General features: G+C 48.5%; 1 protein-coding gene and 1 long non-coding RNA gene across 3 annotated transcripts; one reads left to right on the top strand and one right to left on the bottom strand.

Moving 5' to 3' along the window:
• Positions 1-3908: 3908 nt before the first annotated feature.
• Positions 3909-20099, bottom strand: RFLNA (refilin A). Of its 2 annotated transcripts, none has more exons than XM_064392773.1 (3): positions 19470-20099; positions 10795-10904; positions 3909-9190 (listed from the first exon to the last, which is right to left on the bottom strand). In XM_064392773.1, exons 1-3 carry the CDS (start codon positions 19836-19838, stop codon positions 8857-8859), a joined length of 813 nt encoding a protein of 270 aa, XP_064248843.1. In that variant the 5' UTR covers positions 19839-20099; the 3' UTR covers positions 3909-8856. The 2 variants fall into 2 exon arrangements, with proteins under 2 accessions (XP_064248843.1, XP_064248844.1); XM_064392774.1 differs by lacking the exon at positions 19470-20099 and adding an exon at positions 18959-19457.
• On the top strand, positions 14017-15989 carry LOC135282744 (uncharacterized). Its single transcript, XR_010348787.1, has 3 exons — positions 14017-14194; positions 15103-15247; positions 15867-15989. It is a non-coding gene; the product is annotated as an uncharacterized LOC135282744 (long non-coding RNA).
• Positions 20100-20142: the final 43 nt, after the last annotated feature.

Here is a 20142-nt window from a genome sequence, read left to right as displayed (position 1 = left end):
TGCTCCAGTCCACTTGGGAAACAGGCTCACACTGGAGCTGGAAGGATGCTCAACTCCTCTCCCAGACACCGAGGGACCTACGTGGCCCTGGGTGCTCTCTCCTCTGGGTCAATGTGTATCTCGGGGTAAAGCCAGTGCTCAACCAGCCAAGGGTGCTCCAAGAGATGCTGCCATCCCAAACTGCCTCATTCACAGCTGGACTTGGAGCAAAAACCCCAGCTCTGCCCATCCAAGGCCATGCTACTCGGCCACAACAGGCCCATAACATGATGTGCATCGTGGCCTCTGCGAGCCGTGCTCGTCAGCAGATAAAATAAATATCCTGGAAGTGCAGGCGCTAAAAAAGAATCGCTGTCGGAAGCACAGCAAAACCCATCTGTGAGTGGAAGAGGTCAAAGAAGAATACAAAGGCTTTTATTTCCTGGAGGCATTTGTCAGCAAGACAAATGTGGGTTTTTTAAAATTTGCTGCCATTTCCTAGCTGGCCGCCCACGCGAGCGCCAAATGGACTTTCACTCACATGGAGCTGAGTGTTGGCTTGTGTCCTTTGTAATCCAACGCTCAGGAATCAGCAGAGGAGTCGGCTGGATCCCTGTTTGTTATCAGTAAGTGGGGCATATTTAAAGGATATGGGCAGATTTCAACACTACATCTATAACTAGTTTATTGCTGGTGTGTTCCTCTCTTGCCCTTATTATTTATGTTGAAAATGATAAATGAGGGATTGATGATTCTGGCTGGTCCATGCATAATCAGGTTATTTCACTGCAAAGCCCCAGGGGAAGGTAGTGTTTCTACAACCCTCCATCAAAGAGAAAGCAGTTTGCACGCGCGTGTGCGCCTGTTGTTCATTCCCTCACTGCCTTGTGTGGGTTTTGGCGTGGGTCTGCATCCTCCCTCTGCACTGTGCCTGTGCCCAGGCACTCCCATGCTGCATCCCAGTCCAAAATGTTTCCCAGTCTACACAATCCCTTGGCTTGACCCTTTCCCAGTCCCTTGGCCACCACCAGCAGCCACGCAGAGGGTGTTTGGAGCAGTTTGGTCTCCAGGGAAAGAGGTGATGGGCATTTCGGTGTCCTGGCATGGGAGGGTGCAGCCAGGAGCCCTGGGGAGAGGGGCATGGAGAGCCCCAACCACAGCAGTCGACTTGGAAGGAGCCCATTTGTATTTCAAGGAGCTGCAAATAGCTGCTGGTCTCAGGATTTGCTTGTGAGACAGGAAGAACCTTGGGGAGATGATCTGAATGTTTATGTGTATAGAAATGTCTAATCACCAGGCTCAGAACAGGCTCAGGAAGGGAATCTGGAGGTGGTTAGCTGGAGAGGAGGATATTTTTATGCTAGAAATGTGCTGTCCGCCTGTGTGTAGGGTAGGAAGGATACGATGAGAATCAAAGGCTTGGCAGGATGAGCATTTTCATCCTCGTAGATGTGAACTCCCCATCTGCCGTGGACTCCAAGGCGTGGAGCTGTTTAGATCAAATATCATTATTAGAAGCAGAAAATAGAGCCCATAAAACTCCCTCCTTACACCCCTAAAAAAGCAATTCCAGGACCCTTTATCCTACTTGAGAACAAGCCATTCCTGCATTAATTTCCCTGCTGTGGCTGGGCTTGTTGCCAGGAGAAGGAGACTCAGTGCTTTGGCAGAAGATGCACGGCCCTGGGGCAGGTCCTTGCTCCTCTGCAGTGTCACCACACCAGGGGATTTAGAACCAGAGCTGGGCATGGGCAGTGTGGTGGCCCAGCCAGGCTGTGGAGTGTTTGCAGGGGCTGCATCTGCAGTGGGAATTGCTCCCACAAGCAATGGGATGGAAACCAGCACTGGATCCACATCCCATGGCTGGGCAGACACTGCTGAGGGCAGCTGGCAGTGCCAGCCTTGAAGTGACCATCCTGCCACCATGCCAAGCATCCAGAGGCCCCGTGCAGCCACCCTGGGGGCACAACTGCTGAAGCCAAGGTGCCCCCTGAGGCACTGAGCCTGCCACACAGGACACGAGGAGGTTGCAGAGCTGCATCTGAAGCATCCCAGGTGGATTCAGTCATCCTGGAATGGTTTCTGCGGGAGACAGTGACAGCTTTCCATTCCAGTCTCCCCACAGAGCTGGATCAAGTGACAGTTCAGTGTCCTGTGCCAGAGGAGACAGTTCCTATAGGTGGCCTTCACTCCAGGCATGCTTCTGGTGATTCCTTCACATTGCAAGAGATTCCTGACATTTTTGAGGGCAATATAACCTCCAGCTGCTTGTCATTGCCCAGAACTTCCAAAGACACTCCTGCAGGTCCAGGCTGTGACATTGCCATCTGCTGATGGAGAGCAAAGACCCAGCCTGAGGTCTTGCACACCATTTGAACTGATGGTTTGGCAGCAGGGGGGAGTTTTTATTGCTCCAGGATCAGGTAAGGGTCTTTCCCTGGCAAATCTTTCCATTGTTTGTTAACTGTAAATAGCTGTGGAATGAAATTTGATGAAGGCATCTATTGTTTCCTTACAGCTCTGCTTTGTTGAGTGGAATAGGGATCCCAGCCATGTGGAGTTTTATTATTATTTAATTTGTAGCTGCCCATAATCAGCAAATTCTTTTAGGTGAGGCTTTTGGCATTTTATAGTCAGCATTCTTGCTGTCTGTAAAACCAGCCTAAACCGTTCCTTCTGTTCCTAAAGGCATCTAGTTTAAATTCAAAGTCCATCCATTATAACTTCAGCACCTTGTAATCCCTCAGAGATATGTGCAATTACTCTCTGAAATATCCCAGGAGCAAAACTAATACCAAGCATCATCTGCTTAAATTTACAACATCCAACTAGCACAGTAAAAGCCACTAGCTTAGGGGTTAGCTCATCTGAGCACACTTGCCAAAACACATATCCTGCATCTAATACTGCTTTTGCTGCTGAGGATTTAGCTGCCACCTCAGGAATCTTCATTGGACAGCATTCACATTTCATGGTCTTATTTAAATAGCAGGAGTGGATGCACATGTCCTTCATCTGGCATTTGGGTGTCAGCCAGTGAGCTCAGGGGCCTGCACAGCCCCTGCCTTCTCCACACTGTTGTTTCCTCAGGTTCTTAGCCATGAGCTTGTCTCCCATCCTTCATCCCAGGAGCAGTTCAGCCATAATTTCTGTCAAAAGGCTTGGGATGAGGACACGGGCACTTAGGCTGCAGCTGAAGCAATCTTCTTGCATAACATGCTTCTCCTTTCCATTCCTTAGAGTTTTACAGCCGTTTTCATCCAAGCCTATTGACTTCATCCCTATAAATCCAATGATTTTTCCATAAGGATTAGTGTCAGATTCTCCCTGCAGACATCTTGGGTCTTGGAAGACAAAGGAGTGTTCTACTGAGGGCTGGCTGGTGAGCCCAAGGCATTTACAGCCATGGCTTAAAATGCACTTCATGGGCAGGCAGGGCTTCAGCCCCGGTGCAGCTCATCCACCACGGGGATTTGGGAAGCCAGGACACAGGAGGGGTCCCAGCAGTGCACCAGAATGTGGATACCTGGATATGAAATAAGCACTGTGTGGGTTCTTCCTGCCCTTGAAGGCCATGGAAGAGCTGGGAGAGGAATTGTCTAGATCCAACACCAAGGCTGCATAGCTGGGTAGAACAAGATGAAGCTGGAGAGGGAAATTTAGAGAGAAGAAATGGTCAAACTGACAATCAGGGAAATCCTGAAAGGTAAAACTGCCTCTGAGAGTTCCTCCTCAGCTTTTCAGCTTTCCCTGGGCACACAGAGCAGGGTTTGCACATCACAGCACTGACTGACTGTGCCACAGGGAGCTGGGCTGAAATCCACAGGTAGGGATGGACACACCAGAAACGTTCCCTCTGGATGGAAAAATGGCATTAGGCACCAAGTAAAGGGATGTGGAAGAGGAAGGAAACTCTGCATACATCAGCATGAGGGTTCGAGCATTTTATTACGATATATAAATTTTGTCTTCTTAAATTACTCTCTATGAGTTGAACAGAAAGGAATTATGGTGGAGGAAGGAATATACAAAAATAAAAGGATATTGTGAGCTACTGCATCACCACATATACAACAGTAAAGTACTTTACAAGCACTTAGAGAATCAGACTTACAAAAATAAAAATATGACACATCCTTATGCAATTCCACCACTTTTAAGTTCTCTTCTTCCTTCTCTAACCTTCAGACACCTTTCAATCCCATCCTCAGGTCACAATTCACAAGACAGGATACTTTGCTCATTCTGATGGCCATTACAGTATCTGAAAAAGAATTAGTGCCTCCCTAGACTTATAAAATCCACTGGTTATAGAGCTTTGAGGGAGGTGTTCAGAACAGATCAATTTGTGAGTGATCAGGTGATCCTCAGGGAGCAGACTTTATCTGGCAATAAAAATCGGAATATCCCACAAGAAGATCCATCATCCCCTCTAAAGCATTCCCCCATCTCCACAGAGGCACAGCTCTGTGCCTGCTTGATGCACACAGAAAGCATCACATGGGCCTGGGGAATGCTGCTGCTCACAGACTTCAGCAGGACTGTGACTGTGATAGAGGATGGATCTGATTTTGTTTCAGCTCTAAAAAAGGCAAAGATGCCTTTTCCTACGGGAAAAGAGGCAGGCTAAAACCACAATGGCTAAATATCCTAGATCACAGTGCTCACACACAGAACCATTCACCTCTACATCAGACTCAGGCAGTCTTTAGTCTTCAGTTTGCTCTACAAAGTCTTTTTTTTTTTGCTCATTAGCCTTCTGGTGACCTTTCCCATATTTTTTAAAGACACACTCAACATAAATAGTAAATAGCATTCACTTCTCTGACCAGCAGCTCACTCAAACACTGCTATCAACACCCAAACACCATTTCAACAGTCCCAGAAAGCGTGCACCCAGGGTGCAAATCTGTCTGTATTTCACATTGAGGAAAGTAGAGCTGGCTTAGGAAGAAGAAAAAAAAATAAAGAAAAAGGCAAACAACAAAGACAAGCAGTAAACTTTTGGTCAAAGTTGTTCTCTGTGGTTTGTGCAACATATTCCACAGCTTCTACAAGTTCAATATTTGGTTAGGGTTTCATCTTTTTGGCCCCAAATGCAATGACAGCAATGCAGGCAGGCCAGACATGAGCACACTGTTGTGTTCCAGGGCAAAGGAATCACAGGGATGAAGGGGAGAGAGACCCCCCCACCTTTGAGATAGGGACTTTCCATATTGAAAAAAAAACCAATCTTCCCCTCATCAAAAAAGATAAAGGCAGTGTCTGACTTTACCCATCAGGCTTGCAGAGCTGTGGGCAACACGCACATCAGGATCCTGGGGAGAAATAGTGTAGCCACAGTCCCAGCTGTTCAAGGAAACTCACATTTCCATGGTCTAAATGTATCATTTGTATCTTTGAGGAAATATACAGGAACAAAGATTTGCTGGCTGAGATTGACAACGCTCCATTTGAAAGAAAAGCACCTCCCTAGTGGGACTGATTGTTCCTTTCAGATGTACACACACACTACAGGTATGGCACAAGGCACTTCCTGGCTGCCCAGAGAGATTCTTCACTGGCAACACAAAAACACAATTGAGTTTCTGGTGTTTAAGCAAAACAAAAAAAGTCATCACTTTTCCCAGGCATGAGTAAGATGAACTTTGGCTTTTCTGCCACTGCCTAACCCAGCCCCAGGGGTGGGAGCAGCAGGGGCAGAGTGGGCAGGCAAGGGCGAAGACTTGACCCTCTGTGTTTCCTTGACCTCAGGAAAAACAAGGTCCCTTTCCAACACCAGCTTTTGCTGAGAGGAAAAGCAGCTTGTGATGGGCCCATGGCAGAGACCTCTGCCATATAAAAAGATATAAAAAGGGATTTTTCAAAAATTTCTCCTGATCTCAGGCACTTGGAAATGTCCTAGTTTGGATGTGGTCCAGGGTGACAGTCCCACCATAGCCACAGTGGCTACACAGCCCAAAATATGTTCAGCAGCACAGAAACCCAAGCTGCTTTCTATCTTTTTTCCCCCTAACGTGGCAAAACCAGAAAAGCTGCTTAAACTCAAAGGAGCAGGAGCATGTTAGGTCACTTCTGGTGTATTTGCAGAGAAAACAAAGCATGAAGCTTCAAAGAGGCCTGGGCTGGGTGTGTGGGACCCTCCAGTGCCAAGGATGCAGCCCTGCTCTGCACCCTCCCAGGGTCACATCCACCTGGGAGACTTTGCCTCTCCCTGTGTGGTGGAAGTCCAGGTTGAGGTGCAGTCTCCCTGCTGGTTTTATATTTGCACACTAGGTTTTTTTGGCTTGCCCTGAATTCTCTTTTGCTGTTGCAGCTGATATTTAGGAAACAGAACTAACAGTGGACAGAGCGGGCAGAAACCTGCAGCCAGTCATGATGAAAGGATTTTTCTGGGGTAAAACTCTCCTCCTCAAAGACCACCATGTTCAAGAACAGCAGCTTTGTGCTCGAAGCAGGGGAACAATCCAGCTGTTCAAAGGAGCAGAACAGGGAAGAGTCTGGCATCCCCTCAGCTCTGAGGTGAGCCTGTCCCACTCTGTCACCATGCAGGGATCTCCTGGGTGTGAGCATGGACCTGGATTATGCTGCTGCCAGCTGGGACCCTGCCCCTTGGCACAGACTCCTGGGCATGCAGGCACTGAGCCCTCCAGAGCCTCCACGTGTCCCCAGCAAAGCAGAGGACAATTTCCCCTGCTCCCAAGGCTCGTCAGCAGCACGTGGCCAGCAGAACAGACCCAAAGATGAACCAGCAGGTAAGTGCATCACTGACCTCACTGCACTGGGACCACGTTCATCCAGGCACAACTCCCTGCAGCCTAAGCCAGCTCTCCTGTTTGCTGGAGCCCTGGGGAGAAGGGTTGCTTCAGGCATAATAATCCCTTTGGAGGCAGATGCTGCTTTTCCAGGCTTTGATGCTGACAGACAGTGACAGCAGAATCTGACCACTAACAAATATAGTCCTTGTTTGTGCTGCTGTAAGGAATTCAACAGTAGGTGGAAGCCTTGGAAATCCTTTGAGGGGTTCTTTCTACCAAGTCCTAACTCCCAGCAGACAGGGAGAGTTCAGCACTGCCATAACACACATCTTTCAGCACTAATGATGCTTCAGCTGTCAGGATTGAAGTTTGTATTTAAAGACTTTATATTTACCTCTGGTGGAAAAACTGTGCTACACTTTGAACAAGAGAACTCTGTTTCATAAAGGTCACAGTTCTGGTCACATTTACCAACTGCTTTTTGAAACTGATGGAAAAAGTATCTTTATAAGTCACTAATTTTATTATTTTTTCAAGTTTCTCAGACTTTTTTTTTTTAAATCTCAGTGGGTTTGTGCGTCAACTGTTCTGGGCAATCAGCTACGTCTTGTTGACATTGTTAATAGGCTTTCTGACTTGGCTGCTCAGCTGTGCTCTGAAATAACTCCATCAGACTCACAGCAAGTCAGGAACAAAATGGAAAGTTCAGAAGAGAGAAAGCTGGAAATTAATTTCCGGAGCTGTGTGGTTATTTCTAAGTCTGAGCAGCATGCAAAAATTCTTGGTAAGATTTTTGGAGACAATTCCGTGCTATTTTCAAGTTATATGTTTGTGGGAATCCAGGCTCTTGCAAGAGACCAAAGTGAAGACATACCAGGAGAATGGGATTCATGAGTGGGGAATGTTTTACCTTAGGATGGCTACACTGGCTCCTGCTGACAGTTTCTTTGTCATTTTGCAGAGACAGTTCAGCTGTTTGTGGAGTACCTGTTTTTAGTGCTACAGCCTGGCTGAGTAAGGAAAACCCAGATGGATTTGGGCTCTTCAATCCTTCAAGCTCTACACTGAGAAAGTTTGGCTGCTCCTCTACAGGCAGAAAAGCTGCCCATGCCACAAATATGGAAACTATTGAGAGGGTGAGTTAACCCTGCCCTAGCTTCAAAGAAGCCAGGGAGCATCTTTCTGCCCTACACTCCTCTCTGCAATACAGCCACACCCTGAAACTCAGCAGGGCTGCAAGTGCATACAGATCCCTTAAATTAGGTGTTGGAGGAGGTGAACAGCATGGTACACTTGGTCTGACAATACTTTTAGAAGGGCACTGGGCTCCTAAATTTCTTTTAGAAACTTTTAGAAACTAGCCCTTCAGCTGCTCCTTTTCCTCAGTCTCCCTTACTCCTGGCTGGTTCACAGAAGATGTGTCTGTGCATCACAGCAGGCCCTTCTCCCATCTCCTGGTTGTGCTGTGCTTTGCTGTGGTATGCAAACATCCAGCTGCCATCAGGAGCTGGGGGACCTGTTTAAATCCTCTTTTTCTCAGGGTGAGAGTCTCCACTCCTCTCAGGAATTGGGGCGACTGCGGTGCTGTGATAGGGCAGCTCTCACTCAGATGAGCTGTTGGAGGAAGCTGTGATGTACTGGTACAAATAGCCACCTCCTCTGCATTTCAGCTCTGAAAGAGATCTGGCCTGGTGTGTGCTGGGCTGAACAGACGCTGACTCTGCAGTTGGTCTTCCCTTTGCAGAGACCAAAATAGCTCTGAAGCTTACAGTGACTCTCACCTATGTGTGCTAGACAAGACCTACAGAGCTCATAAGGCATCATTCTGCAATGGGTAACAGGGTCCTTTGTCATCTTGATTTCATCTAAACACAAGCCAAAAATAGATACGCTCGGAGAAAAAAAAACAAAAAACAAAAAACCAAAAATAAAATCCAGATCACGAATGTCAGGAACGTCGCAAAATACAAGCCAGCCTCTCACTGATCAAAACCATCCTGTGCCCTGCAAGCCTCCTCCCAGCCAGTTCAGCCTCACTGGGAGCTGCTCTCCAGCCATGAACACTCAGTTGCCAGCAGGCCAGGCGCAGCCGGAGCCCCGCGAAGCCTCCCGGGGCGGATCAGAGGGTCTCGCCGTACATGACGCACGGGTTGGTTTCCTCACAGAGTTCCAGCTGCACGCTGGAAGCGAACCAGCGCTTGGCACAACCCAAGCTGTAGTTGAGGGTGGTCCGGTAAATGTTCTTGGCACGCTTAGGGAAAATGATGGTCGTGCTCTGAAACCTCACCGGCTTCTGGCGGGGCTCGAAGATCAGCTGGGACTTGTAGTTGCGCCAGGTGCAGTTGGGAGCGGCGATGATGGTCTCGCTGTAGGTGGTGACCGTGGGGATGGGGCCGTAGAAGATGTCATCCCGATAGTGCTTCTCCGAGTCGTACTTCACCTCGGAATTGCACCTGCAGAGGACAGCAAGGGATCAGGAGCACAGCCCTGGCAGCAAAGGAGGTAAGGCAGGCAGGACTCTTCTCTAACCCTTCGAAGCTGGCAGCATTTACCAACTCTTACTGCACAGATGCCAACTCTACAACCCACAGCCAAGAGGACTCTGTCCTGCTGGGAAACCCCACCTTGCTATGAATCCATCCCAGCATTTCTGCAAGAACCAGCAGAACCAGGGCAGAAAACACCTTGCTGCAGAGGCTCCAAGCAATGCTCTTCTTCCTCTGGTTTTCTCCATGGGCCCCACTGGGGCCTCAGCTCAGCCCTGAGAGCTGCACTGGAGGCAGACAAACACCCTGTGATGGACCTGTTGAGCTGTCAATGCTGTCTGTCTTTTCTTTCATCGTTGCACAAAAATGCCCAAACCAGCTAAAATCTGAGTGCTGGGAGATGAAGGGTGAGGATGCTTGTTGAAGCCTACAAAAAATCCAAGCAATGCTAAAAGAGCAGGAAAGGCAAAGGGATATTGTGGGCTATGGCTGCCCGACACCCAAGCCACTGTCTCAAAGGAACCGGCCACCTGAACAGCTAACAGATGACAAACCACAAAAGGTAGGATGTCACAGCCCTGCCTTTTTTCTGCACCCATCCAGAAAGGATGTGCAGACACCAGGCCAGAAAAAGGGCTTTTACTGGAATCCCTAGCCATGGGTAACAGGATTTCCACTGGTTTTTCCCACTCCCCAAATGCTCCTCCAGCAATCAGCAGCCAAGGAATGTGCAGTTCCACGTAAAAAAGATTAAAAGCTGGGTGTGTGCTTGTCATTACCTCCACCCAGAGGGGGGCTGACTGATTGTGCACCGTGTGTAATCTGAGCTGCTGTAATGTATTTTGCACAGCTAGGGTGTAAGCAAGTCATTCAGCACGCATAAAACAAGCCTCCGATGTAATCACCATAAAAACATGCCCGCTGGCAGTTCCTCAGCCAGCAGAGATTTACTGGGGTACATTTCCAGAGAGGCTTTTGCATAGGTTGAGGGGGTTTACAGTCCTCCCACTGTCCCTGCCCCAAGCTGTTTGCAGGATACATTCCACATCAGCAAAAGAGTAAAGACCAACATTTATCCATTGGCCACAGCACCAGCCCCACAGGAGGGCAGAACATCTCCATCACTGGCTTGAGGGACCATCTCCTCACACAGAGGAGCTCATTCAGTCTCTGTGGGCTGTCTAATGCTGGTTTCTCTGTGGCAAGAGCGAACAAAAACAGGTGCCAATTAGAAGGGTGTTGCTTCTTTGAAGACACAAGTCATCTGGGAACAGTATGAAGACCATCAGATCACTTAGTGGAGGCCATCAAGCCCACAGATGGTAATGGTTTTCTCTCATAGCCTTGGATTTTAGCTGGCCTTGGAAGGAAAGCTGCCTTGTGTTAAAACCTCCCTCCAGTTCTTGCCTGTGCTGCTGTCAGTGGCTTTAATTCGGGAATTACCCTCCCACCTGTCCTTCCCTTTCCATCAAAATAACCATGACTCCCATTTGTAAACACATTTTAATCTTTGGCAGAAGCACCAGAAAAAAGACAGAAATCCCCATCTACCCACCCAATCCCAGCTGTACCTGATTTCCTGCACGGGCTCAGGGTTGACCTCAATGCTTTCTCCAAAAAACACGGGGTACATTCGAGGCCTTATCTCTGGCATGGACGGGTTCAGGAGCAGATAAGGCATCTGCAGGGAAGGAGAGCACAGCAAGTGTTGGAACACAACAGATGGGGCTGGCAGTTCAAAACGTGCTGTGGCTGGCAGCTGAGCAGCCTAACACAACACCTGGACTGTCCTCACCTACCAAGACCTCCCTCTGCCCCAGCACACCTCCCAGGTACGTGACTGTGCCCACATCTCTGTCACTTCATGCTGCAGTATCTGTTTGTTGAAATTTAACCTTGCCTCTCCTTCTTCCTTTCTTGTTTCTCATAGGAATTGCAATTGGTTTTGAGTTTTCTTTAGCCCTGATATTGCCTTTGCTGGTAGGAATTAACAAGTCTTAGAAACACTCAGAATGTGTCAGCATGGAGAAGAGCTCTATGTCTGACCTAACACAGCGATAGGGGCTAAGGCTGCTGACTTGGAGGATGTAGGTCTACTGAAGTGAGACATGTGTATGTATTTTTATAGATATACATCCAAATATGTACATAAAATCATGTATCCCTTGCAACAATCCAGCAGAGGAAGTGTTAGACTTGCTGTTCCCAAAGTCTCCGTGCCAAAAATGGCTCTTGTGCTCCAAAGGACATTCTTGTTAACCATAAAACTGAGGGTGGGGTGAGACACTGGGGCACCTTGTGGCCTCTGCAATGCAGGAAGCCAGTTGCAAGCCAGGACTTTATAATGAGTGGAGCAGCTCCAATTCATGACACCAAAAACTGCATTTTTAAGACTAACTGCACTGTGAACTTACTTACTCTGACAAATTGTCACAGACCAGCCTAGGCTCCTCTGCCCACCACAGAAATGACTAATCCCACTTCTCTATACTGGAGTGCTCTCAAACACCAGTTCCCACATATGGGGATCCTGTGTCTGGTGCCTGGACCAAACCCAGCAGCTAATTCAGCCTAATCCTGCCCTCCTGGAAAAATGTCACTGCAGGTTTCAGTCTCTGCCACAACTTTTCTGTCAGCAGATATTTATGACGCACAGGGACACAGGATCTCTTTAAAGGAGATGGCTGGCAGCCTCTGTGCTGTCTGTAGATGCCTAGCTGAGGTCTGCTTTCCTCTCCTGGTTTGGGCCTTCTGCCTCAGGCTAAGGCAAAAAATGTCACTGCTCCATCTGAATTTGCCAAGCCATTGAATTCTGTGTCCCAAAGCCACAAAGCTGTTTCTTCTTTTCATACTGAAATTTCCCTGCGCTTTACAACTGTGTAAAGTTGTACTATTAAGTAAAATGGCCAACCCCTCTTTTTGATTGAATACTGTTCCATTGTCAAAACAGAACAGTATCTGCATAGTTATGGGGGGGAAGAAAGAAAAAAATATATATTCACTCTCCCTAGCAAATACTGGCCAAAAGGCAAAGTTCATTCCTGAATTGCTTTCAACACTCTTGACAGGGGAGGGCAAGGGCAGCCTTTCTGGTCGTAAATAAAGCTCTTTGCTTCTGAAATGTGAATTGTTTACATCAGACAAGCCTCAGTTCACAAGGGTGCAGATGTCCAGCTTGTAACAGTCTGCACAAGGCCAGAGCTCTTTCTAAAGACATTTTGTACATAAGAAGAGGTTCCTTTGGGTGCAGGAGTCAAACACCATTTGCACATGCTCATGAGCTTTGTGAACAGCAGGCGGGCTGCCCTTTGGGGGTTCACCTGCAGAGGGATGCAGATTGCTTGAACTGGTGAAGGAAACAAGGCTGGGGATGCGTGTCCCTCCTTTAAAGAAGCAGTTTCAAAGAAGTGCTGCCAGGCAAACAAGCCTTCACACTTCTTGCTAACAAATGCTGACGCTGAGTGTGCTCCAAACATCCCCAGGATGCAGGACATGTTACGAAGTCTTTCCTGTGGCTTAGCAGGAACATTGCTGGGGCATCTGGCCCCCAGTGTGTGCAGGGGAAGAGCCTTCCCAGCCCGCTGAGCACCGGGGGTGCTGCTCGGTCAGAGCGTGGCACGGCCGCGATCGCCGTCTGTGCAGAGCGCAAGTCCCACAGCAGGGAACAGGAAACAAGAACACGCTGCAGAACCAACACCAGTGTGCACAGAGAAACAGAGGGGCTGGCGTGCACGACTGACATCAATCAGACTCAACGATTTGCTGCTGAACTTGGTGAGAGCAGGATTAAGTGTTCTCCAGGTTAGTGCTGGATCGGTGTGATGAAGCTATTTCCATTGTTACAGTTAACCTTGCTCTGGGCAGGGAAGGGTGGCAAAAGGCATTTCATATGCTGTGGATGAGCACCAACTTCAGACCTGCAGGCTTGGCTTAGTTTAGAAAGCTGGAACAACTGAGAACACTGGCAGGCCAAAGCCAGGATTTCTATTGCCTGTCACGACCATTACAGACTCAGACCTCTCTTCTGTGAGCTGCTGCAGGTCAGAAACTTTGAAGTAACCTGGAAGTCTGCACATGGAAGATGTAAATAAATTACAAATCATGGCCTAAAAATAGAGATCTCTAAGATGCTGCAGGCTGCTCACCAAACAGCAACTGATTTGCTTGCAAAGCATGAAGGGGTCACTAAACAGCAACCACAGGTCTCACACAGCAGCCACTGAAAGGCACCTCAGGTGACATTTTGTTTTCCCTCCAGTGATGCTCCGAAATGTCGGCTCCTGCAAGTCACCTGGAGCTGGGAAGCAAGGAACAGGGGACATGAGCTTTCCAAAAGATTTGTCTTTGGGGCTGAAATGTTATATGCTTGGCACATGTCAAAAGCTGGCTTTTTGGCAAGAGTTTGACACCAACTCCTTCCAACCTGCTTTAAGGAAAAAAACCAAAAATGTTCTGCCTGTCAAAAAAATACTGACTCAATTCTTTTTCCTTCTGCACAGGAATGGTTGAAAGAGGAGGAGCACTGAATTCTGAGCTCCCTTGAGAAAATCAGGATCCCTGGCTTGTTTCTAGGAATCACTTGGTGATCTCCAGACACTCCACAAATAAGGTAGGTTTCTGTATTATCCTGCAATATGGCAGGGAGCAGAGCTTGCTGCAGACTCCTGGGGGTCACTGATGGTGAAGAGGAGAAGCCCCCATCACTTCAGACCAGGCTGTCCACGAGTGATCCATAGCTGAGGTCTGTCTATCCAAGGGTTGCTGTGCTGGAATGCTGCAGTGGGGACCTGATCCATCTGTCCCCACTAACTGGAGCTGTGCTGGCACTTACCAGATGCAGCTTCACAAAAGACACCACAACCCTGGCATCTTTAAGGACAGAAGGAGTCTGGCAAGGAAGGTTGAGAAGACAAAATGAAAGATACCGGAGACATCAAAAAAGTGACTCCCATGTTTACAACTTGATCCAAGGTGAATATTAGGCAGTAAATGAGCTTTTATTTTTATTTCTTCTCTAGTACATAATTTGTGTCAACCAGCAAAGAGTTACAGTAGTGTTAAAAAGTTGAAGAGCTTTCTTGTTTGGCTGCATTTTTCCCTCTGCCTTAACTCTGATGCCTTTCAGGCATGTAACGGCCTGGGCAGCTAAACTCTGCTTTTTGCAAGTAGCAGATAGATAAACACAGATAAAATTGGTTGCTGAATGGAATTCAATCTCCAGCTCATCGACAGCATTGACCGTTCTTTAGCTGCCAAATTCCAGGCAGCAAAGCAAGAAAAAGGAAAGGAAATTAACGTGACTTGAAATAAATAAACCCCCAAAACCTTTCCCCAGAGAGCACAAAGAACCAGAACTGACTCCTTTTGCTATGGTCATTATATGGAAGGCACTAAGATGTGGCAGGAGATCTCTAGGGACTGTAAGGGGAAACAGCTTTCCAAGTGTCAGGGCTACAAACAGGATACAGCTTCCCAAATTCCCAGCTCCTAACTTAGCTAGGGCATAAGCAAATCTCTCACCACATTTTCCCACTATGGTAACATGTCAGGTCCATGAAAATGTCACTTTACTCAGCTGTTATTTACAGCTATAATGAAAGATCTGGCTGAGTTATTTGACACACATCTACATTCTCCGCTCTAGAAGATAAGCAATATTTGTTTAACAGACCATTTATTTTCCCAATATCTGCACGTATTGCACATTACGAGTAATTTATACCAGAGCCGGATGAGATTATATTGAGAGGTGATAACAGAAAATGCAAACCTCAGGTAGAAAGCAGGGGTTTATTATTTCAAAGAATTACATCCTTCCTGCTTATCTCCCTCTTTTATTTCAAGTGGGAAATGTGTGCTACTTTGCTTATTGTCCACAGGGTTACGTAGGGACACAATGGAAATTCAACAGCTAGGAGACATCACCCTCAATGTCTTTCATCAGAGCCACACTCTTCTGAGCAGATGATGAGATCCTGATGCTTGTTTCCCTGATCTGCCCAGAAGGGACATCTGTCAGATCAGGTGAGGCCAGTCAAGTGAAGCCCAGAGCCATGCCCTGTCCTTCATCAAGGAGGAAGAGGAGAGGGTGCATATCCAGAACTGGGTGGGGCTGAGGGACAGGGAACAGCCAGGTGGGATTAGCCTTTGCCAGGAGAGGACACAGGCGTGGAACTGAAACTGGGGGAATTCCTGCAGGATCCAGTCCCACGGGAGTGGCTCAGAAGTGGGTCAGGATGCCAGGCTGCCAACAAGCCCTGAGGCAAACCCTGCTGTGGTGCCAGATGGGTGCCTCGCTCCCTGCAGCAGCCCGGGGCTTCCCCAGAGCTGCTGGGACCCACAGGGCCTCGGGAGTCACGTCCCCTGCCTCGTGTGTGGGCTGCAAGCTGCCTCAGGTCGGGGTGCAGGGCCTCCCTCTCACGTGTGCTGTCAGTCTAGGTGTTGACAGGTATGGAAATTGCACATGGAAAATCTCTGATGGCCACGTTCCCCACCCAGTCCCTGTAAGACACTGCCCCATTCCTGAAGCAATTCCAGTGCAGGATGAGAGGCTGGCTCTGTGACCCAAGGGGTCTTCAAAATGCTGCATGTCAGGAAGAGATGTTCTTTTGGGTTTTTTTAACATGAGCCATTAATCCAACAGGGTTGGCACAAATGCTGACTTGGACCACATTGTTGGGACCCCACTGTTGTCTGTGAAGGCTGTGCCAAGGGGCAAGGTCTTCTTCTCATGCTTGAAATTAAGCTGGAATCTTCTCCCACCACCCAAGAGTGATTCTGAACCATTCTTGCTGCTGAATGTAAGTAGAAATTCCCAACATCCCCATAGCTGATCCACTGGGATATAGTCCCTCAGTGCTCATTGAGGCAGGTTGAGTGCACAAATACCTAAATCTTACAAAGTAAAAGGAACTCACTGCAGTGGCAAAAGCTCCTTTCACTGCTGGGAAGGAACATAAAATCTGCTTCAAGAACACCCAATGGATAGTTCTGCAGATGAACGTGAGCTTGATGTCCCCTGATATCCATTAGCAGTTGTGTGATGGATGCAAAGCACTTATTGCAGCACAGTCCAAAAGCAGTTCTTCTAGCCCCAATCAGTGTCCCAGGGCAAGAACAACAGGGAAAACTCTAAGCAGATATGGGTACTTTGATGTCATTTCATTCCCCATGCTTTCAGCAACTGCTTCTTTGTGCATATTATTAGGATTTATTTTGTTGTATTTCCGTTCCTTCTGACCCAGCTTTAGAGGCACAGTCTAGAGAATTCAGTAACTCAAGTCATAAGAATCAATTTAATAATGTTTCAGATTTAAAAGGCAGAACTAGGTAAAAGTCACTTTCTATTTTCCTTAGGATATTTGCACTTAAGCACAAAACACTTGACAAATTCCCTACATGGATTTTATTTGAAGAAATAAAAGCCAATTTATCCTGCACTACAAGTAAAATGAAAAAAAAAAAAGTCCCTAAATGGTGTTGAACTTGTGGTATTTATGACTCTGGCCCTAAATTGCCTTTCATATTTTCTTGGATCCCAAAGCTGTTCCCAAATTGGCTGGTTAAATGTGAATAAATGGTGCATTGTCTTTGAAACAAAGTTGTGCTTATTAAAGAACAGAGAGTTTACTTTTTCAGAGTCACAGTTAATAACACAGAGCAGAGAGAGCACAGATTCTGCACACAAGAAAGCCGTCGATAAGGGCATGCAATCTCCTTTTAGTCTCCACGAGAAAGGCTGTCCTAAAGCAGAAAAATTTGGTAACATATTTGTGAAGTTGGAGCAAAATAGCTGACTGCAGAAGAATGCAACTGGGTTCCGACTGGTGGTTTGATAGTTCTGCAGCAAAGAATAGTCTGAAATACTTCGCTCAGATCTGGAATGTTGTTTCCTTCACCTGACAGCAATTTATTGTAACCGTACATAGTAGAACCTTGGCTGCTGGTGACTGAGTTCTGTATGGTTTTATAGTATTCCAACACAAAGAGTGCAGGTTGTGCTCCTGGCTCTGTCACGTTTATAAGCAAAACAAACACTAATATAACAGGCGATTAAAACCAGCATTTCTTGGTGTGCAAATAGCTGCAATTATTGATTTGCCAATTCTGCGTGCTCTGATGAACAGCAGAGGAATAGACTTAAACAGAAGCACATTCATGGGTTGCATAACTGCTCACAGATCTGCAAGCCCTTGTAAAATGGCAAAATTAAAGCTAATTAGACACTGCAATTTAGAAATATGAAGCAAGCAATACTCTTCATATTTTTCCTGCTCTAATATCAGCTGCAAGTACAGTATTTGTACAGTGGAAATGAGAGGAAGTGAAACTCTCTGCAGTCAAATAGAGTGAAAATTCCTGTTTACTTCATTATTTTACAGGGAACCAAACAGAGTTAAAGAGCCAGAGCCCAGCACCACTCCAAATAATACAGTCCAACTGGTTTCAGCATTTGGATCCCTGCAACCTTCTGTACCTGCTAAAAGCATGGAATTCCACACATTTCCAATGTATGGAACCCATACTCTAAGCAGGAGCCCTTGCAATGTGATACAGAATTTGGAAACACCTACAGTGTCAGCTTTTCTGAAGTGTCTAAAATGTTCATTAATGATCAAAACAACTGAAAAACTTTACCTTATACAGATCACAGGAATAACTTTTTTCCCTATAGGGGTCAAGCACTAAAACTCAATCCTAGCAACCCATGAACTGAAATAAATTTTCTCATGTTCTTTCTCCTTCGATATCTAAGGACTTTCTTGGATGGTGTGCTGGCCAACTGTCATATGACTGGAATGGAGACTGTCATATCCCCCAGAGTTTTTCAGACACCTCCACCCTGCTGGTTTTTTGCTCCAGCAGCCTTCACTCACCTTCCTCCCCAATTTTATTTTACAGACACACAGGAACAGCCTGATGCTGCCAAGTCAGAGGCATGTGGGTAACTTTGTACATAAACACTCCCATCAAATGGCACACACACCCAGGCATCTGCAGGTAAGGCTCCATATTAGGAACTGTGGCATTAGCAGGTTTGAGATTTGACTTTCATAATAAGCCCTCACACCCTCTCCACTGCGAGGAGTCATTGTTCATAGGGAAGGTTTTGGCATGTTCAGGAGTAAAAGGCAGTTTTTGGTAATATGCTCAAAAGGCCTTAGAACTTGAGAAAGTTCATGAGGGTGTGAGGAGTCATTGCAAAATGTCTCTATGGGAAAGAAGTCTAAATTGTCACTAAACCAGAGGTAGATAAATTTTTCTCATGGAAAGATTTGTGCTGCAGTTTTAAGCCAATTAACCACGCTGAATACACCTACAAACATCTTTTATACATGTTTTAAAAATTTTTAAAGAGCCCTGGGGAAGAACTTTCATCATCCTTTAAAAACCTCCACCACCACTGCCTATGCTCTGAACGCTGTGTTTTAAAAACAGGTTTTATAGCTCAGGGATAGAAATAAACAAATAAAGCAAAATAATAGTGATAATAAATCTACCCAGATCCTACTCCACATTCAAGTGCTTCCCTGGCACTGCATCAGGCTGACCGAGACCTGCGGTGCTCTGCCAGCTGTCTGAGCTTACAAACCACTACCCCCGGCTCTGCTCGGCTGCCAGAGGACAAACCTTTCACACAGGCTCATGCCACAGAGCCTGGCTCCAGCAAAGGGCAGCGGCACACAGCCCTTCCCAGACCCTGTCCCCAGCAGCTCCTTGGAGACACATCCCTACCCTGCCACAGCTGAAGGGCACTTTTGTCTTTCTTTCAGCCAGGGCTCCAGCAAACGCGGCTCCACGCTCCTCACAAGCCAGATGTGGGATGCCAGGGTGGAATGATGGCTGGGAGCCAGATGCCCCTGCCTCGGTCCGGATGGATGCAGCTCCAACCTGTACCCACCAGGCAGAGCAGTGTCACTGAGAAACAACTACACTTTTCCGAAGGTGGGCAGGGGAGCTTGGTTCAGGCTCGGGATTTCACTCCCACACCGTTATTACAGTTCACCCAGCCAAACTGCCAACACTCCGTGAGTGTATCCAAAACCCCTGCCCGGCACTGGGCCAAGCCCTGCCTGGCACAGCAGCCAACACCGGACCGCAGCCGCCACGGGCAGCCCGGAGTGCCCTCGGCCGGCGAGGGGCACTGCGGCGGGCACTCAGCCCAGGGTGTCGGGGCAGTGCCCACAGGCGCCCTCCTGCCTTTCCCCGCGGGGGACAGAGCCCGGTGCCCGGGTTTGGCTCTTACCACTCTGCCGTCCTTGGCCTCTCGCCGGTGGGCCGGGGCCGGGGGGTCCGCGCCGCCGCTGCCCCCTGCTCGGCCCTCACCGGGCGACAGGGAGTAGAAGGGGGGGCTGGGGCTGGGGGGCAGCCCCGAGTCCGGGCTGTCCAGCAAGCCTTCCCGGCTCTTCTCCTTCAGGCTCTCGTCCATCCCTTGCAGCTGGAGGTGACCTACCATGTCTGGGGGACAGCGAGGGGGCCGCGGCGGGAGAAAATCCTCCAGCGCCGCCCGCCGCGGAGGGAGGGAAGGGGAAGGGAGCCCGGGGGGCCCCTCCTGCGTCCCGACCGCCGCTACCAGCCTGCCGGAGCCCGGTGCTGCGCGGGGCAGCGCCAGCATCAGCCAGACCGGGGTGTCCCGGCCGCCTCCCCTCCACCGGCCCTGGCCCTGCCGCCCCCGCCCTCAGGCGTTCCCAGGGGAGGGAAGCGAAGCCCGATCCCCCCGCCCAGCCCCACGGGCCGAGTACGGGCGGCAGCGGCCGCGGCGGCCCCGCCGGCAGGGAGCGCTGGGCGCGGCGGGGGACGGGATGGGGACGGGACAGGGATGCGCCGCGCTCGTCCACAGCCTGCGCCGCCCGCCGCCTCCCGGCGGCTCATTTATCCGGAGAGGGTGGGAGGGAGCCGGGCAGCGCCCTCCCCTTCCC

This window comes from Passer domesticus, chromosome 17 (assembly GCF_036417665.1).
Source record: "Passer domesticus isolate bPasDom1 chromosome 17, bPasDom1.hap1, whole genome shotgun sequence".
NCBI classification, from domain to species: domain Eukaryota; kingdom Metazoa; phylum Chordata; class Aves; order Passeriformes; family Passeridae; genus Passer; species Passer domesticus.
Note: the sequence above shows the minus strand (reverse complement) of the source record. Positions and strands in the feature narration are given on the sequence as shown.

Bases quoted from the DNA above. Each gene is read 5' to 3' on its own strand.
- RFLNA (XM_064392773.1), bottom strand. From the start codon at position 19,838: ATGCTGGCGCTGCCCCGCGCAGCACCGGGCTCCGGCAGGCTGGTAGCG. The intron at 10,905-19,469 runs GTAAGAGCCAAA...CCTTCCCTGCAG, and splicing joins AGGCCAAGGACGGCAGAGTG to ATGCCTTATCTGCTCCTGAA. The intron at 9,191-10,794 runs GTACAGCTGGGA...TGTCCTCTGCAG, and splicing joins GAGCCCGTGCAGGAAATCAG to GTGCAATTCCGAGGTGAAGT.